General features: G+C 36.9%; 1 protein-coding gene across 1 annotated transcript; it reads right to left on the reverse strand.

Moving 5' to 3' along the window:
- Positions 1-5,828: 5,828 nt before the first annotated feature.
- On the reverse strand, positions 5,829-6,422 carry LOC135930914 (DNA-binding protein HEXBP-like). Its single transcript, XM_065467714.1, has one exon. The coding sequence runs from the start codon at positions 6,420-6,422 to the stop codon at positions 5,829-5,831; it is 594 nt and encodes a 197-aa protein (XP_065323786.1).
- Between the last annotated feature and the right edge of the window lie 1,779 nt (positions 6,423-8,201).

The raw sequence follows: 8,201 nt of genomic DNA on the forward strand, positions 1-8,201 counted from the left end.
CAGCAAGTGCAGAACGGAATTTTTCAACTTTAAAAATAATCAAATCTTATTGCAGAAACAGAATGAGCCAAAATCGATTATCGTATCTATCTTTGATTTCGATTGAAAAAAAATTATTAAAAAATTTAAAATCTAGCTATAACTTTTATAATGCAGTACTTGATCATTTTACTAAAACAAAGACGAATTAGTAAACTTGACGCTTCTTCACTGCTTAATAGAGTTTATAAAAATATATTATCTTATTGGAAGCAAATTAATAATAAAAATATGCTAAATCATAAAATTTATAGTTTTTGTTTTTTTCTAATTAGTTTGACTGAGTATAGGTATTTATAATAAAAATTGGTGCAAGCCAATAATGTATATTATTAGTTTGGGGATTCATTTATTAAAGACATTTAAAATTACCCATACATAAGCGTCAGCTGTAGCGCCATTTTCAAATTAGTACTTAGTTAGTACAAACTATATATATGGCGCTATTCCTATCACGTTGTGCCGTATATGTCCGAATAGAAAGCAAAACTCCGAGTATAATAATTTTATTGAATTTCCCACACAAAAAAAACGAATAATTTTATTTCAAAATTTACTATTACAATCAAAAAAAAATATATTAAAAACAAAAATAAAATAGTTAATAATCTTTATAATATTTCGCTTCCCTTTTATAGGGAAGCGCATAAAATACAATCTCATTATGATTTAACAAAACTTAATTTCGATATCTAAAAATAAAATAAAACAAAATATTAAAATACGGTCTAATAATGAACCTGCACAATTTATTTATTAATGTTCACGCAATAAATATCATCAAATATGTCACTCATTTATGACATTTCCCCCCTTTATCGGACCTCGTTGGCCCCAACAACTGCCTATACTCATCTTCTCCTACCCGTAACACTGGCGTGTCCGACGCCATTCGTTGATCTGATTGTATTGCTCTGTTATCGGAAGATGCGGACGTTGGCTCCGACTCCTTCCAGGTTCGCCCTCCCATAGTATCAAACCGTTCCTTGGGACACCACCGGCGGATATGTCCCGCCATTCCACAACCATAACATATCACCCTGTCTCTTTCTTCACGTACCGTTTCCCTTGAGTGCTCTGATGGTCTTCTTTTCCCCTCCATTGATCTCGTGCCTTCCTGGGCTAAAGCCCTCCATTCACTAGCAAGCGGTTCCATATCCGCACTAATTATCGTATTTCGCATCAAATGAGTACCCAGGTCTACATATCTATATCACATAATCATTTACCTTCTCTTATTATTATTTTATTTTATTCTGCTTTCCCCCTTTTCTTCCCTCCCCTTTCCTCATCACTCTCCTTGCATATATATATATAACGACTTACTTATTAATAATCGGCATACCGAATAAAATGATATTTTCCTCTACCGAATAAAATTATGAATTTTATGTTTTCTTCTTCTCTTACTTATTCAAAATTTTCCTTTTCTCAACACTCTCTTACTCGTAAATCATTTCCTTTATATTTCAATACCCCATCTTCCTAACTCTATTTTTTTTTTCCTCTTTCTCTCTCTATTTTCGTTAACAGAAAAACTTTTATTTATTATATTTTTTATCATTTAACCTTAACTCCTACTATTTTTCTCTTAAGAAAAATTAAAAACAACAAACAACCATTACTCCCTTTATTAACATCTTATTATTATTATTATTATTTCTTCCTTTTAATTCACTCTTCCCTGCCAACAAAATACAACATTATAATATAAAAAACATTATAATACAAATCACTCAACCCTAACCCCGTTATTAACATTATAATATAAAAAACATTATAATATAAATCACTCAACCCTAACCCCGTTATTAATTTTTTTTTTTACCATTACTTTTTGTTTTTTTTTTCTTTAAAATTAATTTTTATTTTTCTCAATACTTCTCTTTATTACATCATCCCATCCACCTATTCCCATTATTCATACCCATTCTATTCCTGCCTCCGCCCCTCCGTTTACCACAAGAACCTTCAACTATTTTCGCTTCAATATTATTCCGCCGCTTATTCCTTCTTCGTTACCGGTTTATTCCACCAAATATATTTCGAAAATTTATTTTACTTAATATACACTTTCAAAACCCTTTTCCCTTTACATTATTTTATTTAACCTAAACTTCCAAAAAATATTTTTTTTTTTAATAATTTTATTTCTCCTTAATTTATTTAATTCAACATTTTTTAAACATTTCTCTAATATTTATTTCAGCTCCACCAAATTTCACAAAAAAAAACAATTCAAAAAAAACAATTTTCCTTTTACTATTTTACTCTGACACATTATAATTTTTCTTTACAATTTGACTCGATCATACTTTGACTTATATTCCCACCTTGTATATATATATACCCCTCTTTATATCATACTTCACCTTTCCCTTCCGCCTTCCGGAACGACCACCTACACCACCCCCGTGACCTTGACCTATATATATTTTTTGAACTTCGGACCTCTCGTTGACCTCTTGCCCCTGTCACTTTCGCCCCGCTTCCGTTCCTCTGCGTATCTGATCTTCATGTCTTACACCAACCTTGCCATCCTGAAAACGGACCCGACTTAACTTTTTTCCTACCTTTTCCATCACAACTCCGGCTCGCCATTTCTCCTTTTCACCATATACCCTCGCCCACACCGACTGTCCCACCATAAACTTTGCTAGTTCCTCCTCCTCCCGTTCTCTCCTCGGACCCTCAGACTCTGGCCTCAGAGCATCTAACCCAATCCTCGTTCTGCGCCCTAAAAACTTCTCTGCTGGAGACAAATCCTCTCCCCTCCTACTATTATTATAATACATCACCGACGTCCATACTTCTCCTTTCCCATACTTTGCCTTTCGTAACCAATCTTTCACCAACCCCACCATCCGCTCTGCCTGCCCATTGGAGCTTGGGTGGTATGGAGGAGATAAAATATGCCGTATCCTATTTTCTTTGCAAAATTTCGCAAACTCTGCACTACTAAACGCTGGTCCACCGTCAGACACGATTGATTTAGCCACTCCAAACTTTGCCCACAAATTCTTCAATTTTCTGACCACTACTTGCGTTGTCAACCCTCCTACAACTTCAAACTCCACCCATTTAGAAAATGCATCAACCACTAGAAAATAATCCTTTTTTTCGTACTCGAAGAAATCGACATGAACCCTCTCCCACGGCTCCGCTGTTTTAGGCCAAGTCCCTTCTCTATCTCTTGCTGGCATCCTGGCCCAAGTATTGCATACTACACATTGTCTTGCTAGTTCCTCAATCTCCACATTCATCCTCGGCCACCATACATATTCTCGTCCCCATTGTTTCATACGCTCCATTCCCTGATGACCTGCATGCAACATTGTTAAAACCATTCCTCTCAACTTCCCAGGTATCACTGCCCTATTTCCCCGGACTACACATTCGTCCATCACCGTCAATTCTCCTCCAACATTTTTATAAGCTCTATCTCCTTCTTTCCACGGCTTCCGGCCCATTATACATTCTTTTATTCGACTCAAATCCCTATCTTTTTGCGTCTCTTTCCGAATCTCCTCCCACGTTACCGGACCTCCCTTCAACATCCTCGATACCACCATGACCATCGCTACCTCCTTCTTACACATCTCCTCTGTACTACCTTCTTCCACATCCTCCCCTGCTCCGCATCTCGACATTATGTCCGGCAAATAATTTTCTCGGCCTCTACGATATCTCATCTCCATGTCAAAACTACCCACCATCAATAACCACCTCTGCAACCTCGGCGACATCATCAACTCCTTGTTATCCTTCCGGAATAAATGAATCAACGGCTTATGATCCGTATAGACTACAAAACGACGCCCAATCAAATACTCCCGACACTTTGTCAATCCGAAAATTACAGCTAATGCTTCTTGCTCAATTACCGAATATCTCGTCTCCGCGGCCCTAAAAATTCTAGAAAAAAATAACACCGGTCTCTCCAGCTCTTCTATACGATGCAATAACGCTCCTCCTACTCCCCTTTGAGACGCATCTACCGCCAATATCACCTCCAGTTCATTATTAAAACACACTAAGACGGGCTCTTTTCCAATCCGGCACTTCAACTCCTCAAACGCCTCCTCCTGTTCATCTCCCCAATCAAATCTCTCTCCCTTTTTCAACAACTGGTACAAAGGTGCCGCTATCTCCGCAAAATTCTCTACAAACCTGTGATAATAGTTAACCATTCCCAGAAACGACTGTATTTCCGACTTGCATTTCGGCCTCAACATGTTTGCAATACCCACCATATTCTTATCCAACGGTCTAACCTCTACTCCATTAATCCGATGACCCAAATAAACAACCTCCATTACTCCAAACACGCTTTTCTCTCTACTAGCACGCAATCCCTTCTCTTTGATTCTCCAAAATACCTCCTCTAGCCTCCTATTATGCTCCTCCTGCGTAATACCTGTTATCAAGACATCGTCCATATAATAAAATACTCCCTCCAAACCCTGAAAAACGGCCGCCATTGTCCTCTGAAATATGGGTGCCGAAACACTCAACCCAAACGGCAATCTCTTAAACGCAAATAGTCCCTTGGGCGTAGTTATGGTCAGCAACTTCTGCATCTCCTTCCTTACCTTCAACTGCAAATACGCATTAGAAAAATCCACCTTCGAAAAATATAAACTCCCCTTCAAATTCGCCAATATCTCCTCTATCCTCGGTAACGGATATTTTACTTCCACTACCCACGGATTCAATGTTACTCGGAAATCTGCACATAATCTCAACTTCCCATTAGCCTTTTTCACCGGTACTAAAGGTGTCGCCCACTCGCTATATTCGACCGGACATACAATATCTTCCTTTACCCATCTATCCAACTCTTGCTCTACCTCTCGCCTCCATTCAAAAGGTACACGACGTACAGCACAATACTTCGGCACACTTCCCTCCTTCATCCGAATCTCCACCTCATAACCCTTCAAACAACCCAACTCTTCCTCAAATATTTCTCCATACCTCTCCACTAACTTCTCCACCTCCTTTTGGACCTCCTTTATTCCCTCTCCACACCCCCACAAATTTTTCGCAACTCCTTGTTCTACAAAATTCTCTCCCTTCTTCTCACTAACCAGCGGCCTCAATACTCCATATCTACTGTCTTGGACATTTCCTATTTCTCCATCTACATAAATCGGACCTCTCCCCAACATATATTCTCTCGCATTCTCTTCGCTTTCCCCCCAAAACATGGATCTTCCATCGTCTACTTCAATATTATCTCGGCCCTCCATCCATTCCAAATTTTCTCTCGACATTCTCTTCTCTTCATTCACTCGGACCATATTTATCAAGTCTTCCCGAATATCTTCTTCGATCGCCACAAATACTCCCCATCGGGCAAATACTCCCCAGAATCCATACCTCGGCCCTACATTTGTAATCCAATCCCATCCCATCACCGGCTCAACGTCTCGGTTAATTATCCATAAGTCCAACATTTTACATCCTTCTCTTCCTACCTCCCCAATATGCACTCTTCCCATCATCTCCATCTCCGATCCATCAAACTGCCTCACTTGCATAACGTCTCTAATTATATTACTACCCGGCCAAAGTCTTCTAAAATCCTCATATCCCATCACCGAAATAGCTGCTCCGGTATCAAACAACATAGATACCATCTTCCCGTTGATATCGAACCATACCCTTGGACTCGGCAGATACATTAACTCCCTTTGAACCTCCTGCTGCAACATTTTAACTCTCAACTCTTTCTTGCCTCCTCCTAACGCCACGGTCATTATTTTACTCTCCTTCCCATCATATAGTCAATCTTTATTACAATCTCTGGCCCAATGTCCCCTTTCTCGGCACTTGAAACACGTCATCTCCTCTCCAATATCCTTTCCTTCTTTTCCACCTATCTCCGTCATACTCCTCATATTCACGACCCCCGACGACTCTCCTCTCTGTGGAAAACCTGCCCTTGTTTCCACCTTTCCCACTCGGCAATCCTTTAACACATGTCCAAATCTTCCACAACCCGTGCAACGTATTCTCTCTGCTCTGCCCGGACAATATGTCGAAATATGTCCCATCTCCCCACACGCAAAACATTTGACATCTCTACAATTCACCGCAATATGACCCATCTCCCCACATTTATAACATCTTCCATTCCGACCTCTCTGTCCCCCACTGTTGAACGGCCTTGGCATCTCTTGACGTCCACGGTATACATCCAAATGTCTGTCATCTATCCTCTCGTTCTTTAACCGGTCAATTTCTTCATTATTGACCCAACCCTTCATTATTTCTTGAACCGGTAACCACGTCACTCTCCCCAACCTATCATCCTCTCCATTATGCCCCTCTACCAACAACGATTGCCCACGAATCCTAATACTCCTTTCTCTTCGCATTCTCCTTCCAAAATATAAACTACACAACCATATCATCAACACTACCACCGCTCCCAATACATTATATTGCAACTCCACATATTTTGTAATTTTAAAACCCTTCATTAAAATATTTACGTATTTCAATTTTTCCTAATTTATTTCTCTAACAACACTAAATTTTATAAAATATTCACAAAAAATTAATAATTAATTTCACCAAAAATATCTTAACTACTTGTAATGTCAGACAATAAGATAAAATCAATAAGGTAAAAACTCCAATAATACACATATACATTTATCAATTTCAAAAAAAAAATCAAAACCTTCCGCTAATCTTTAATCTCTTCCGTGTATTGACGTCTTTTGAAAAAAAAAATCGGCAGCACTTTCGTGTAACTTGCTTTCTAATAAACTTTTTTGGAATTTCTTCTAATAGATTTATATAGACAAAAATTTGGGCAGCACTTCCGTGTACTCTACTTTTTTAGTAAATTTTCGATTTTCGTCTAATAGATTTATATAACCAAAAATTTGGGCAGCACTTCCGTGTACTCTACTTTTTTAGTAAATTTTCGATTTTCGTCTAATAGATTTATATCGGCAAAAATTTGGGCAGCACTTCCGTGTACTCTACTTTTTTAGTAAATTTTCGATTTTCGTCTAATAGATTTATATCGGCAAAAATTTGGGCAGCACTTCCGTGTACTTTACGTCTTTTGAAAATTTTCACTCGACGGTCACCTCTTTTGACGGTACTTGTTCTTGACGGTCTTTCAACCCAAACGGTCCCTTATTACACACGGTACTTGTCCTTGACGGTTCTTGTTCTTGACGGTACTTGCTCTTGACGGTACTTGCTCTTGACGGTACTTGCTCTTGACGGTACTTGCTCTTGACGGTACTTGCTCTTGACGGTTCTTCAAATTGGCGATCTTATCCACCACAACGCTCCACAAAAATGTTTTCCCAAAAATAATTTATAAAAATAATTGTTTTTACTTTAATTTTTTGGTCACGGCACCAACTATCACGTTGTGCCGTATATGTCCGAATAGAAAGCAAAACTCCGAGTATAATAATTTTATTGAATTTCCCACACAAAAAAAACGAATAATTTTATTTCAAAATTTACTATTACAATCAAAAAAAAATATATTAAAAACAAAAATAAAATAGTTAATAATCTTTATAATATTTCGCTTCCCTTTTATAGGGAAGCGCATAAAATACAATCTCATTATGATTTAACAAAACTTAATTTCGATATCTAAAAATAAAATAAAACAAAATATTAAAATACGGTCTAATAATGAACCTGCACAATTTATTTATTAATGTTCACGCAATAAATATCATCAAATATGTCACTCATTTATGACAATTCCTATGCATGTACACTCTTAATTAATAAATCAATAATCTAGTTACATATATATATACATATATTTTTGAAAGAAGTATTATCTCAAGCAAATGGAAGAGTAGTTGAAAACGATAATTTTATACTGAGTTATTTATCACTGCTTGAGATAACTATCAAAAATAATATATATTTAATCGGATATAAGATAATAATACTTATATAACACAATTCATGTAAAAATAAAAGAGATAAATATAAGAAAAAAGAGGAATGAAATCCATTTTTTTATAATATAAGAATTATATTATATATGAATTATTTTTTAATTACCTCATTTAAATTAAGTATTATATCCATATTTATACAATATCTCCTTTATTTCAGACTAAATTAATAAAATTATTATTAATTATGGAGTATTGAGTATATTT

This window comes from Gordionus sp. m RMFG-2023, chromosome 1 (genome assembly GCF_954871325.1).
Source record: "Gordionus sp. m RMFG-2023 chromosome 1, tfGorSpeb1-WG-v2, whole genome shotgun sequence".
NCBI classification, from domain to species: domain Eukaryota; kingdom Metazoa; phylum Nematomorpha; class Gordioida; order Chordodea; family Parachordodidae; genus Gordionus; species Gordionus sp. m RMFG-2023.

Bases quoted from the DNA above. Each gene is read 5' to 3' on its own strand.
- LOC135930914 (XM_065467714.1), bottom strand. From the start codon at position 6,422: ATGCGAAGAGAAAGGAGTATTAGGATTCGTGGGCAATCGTTGTTGGTA.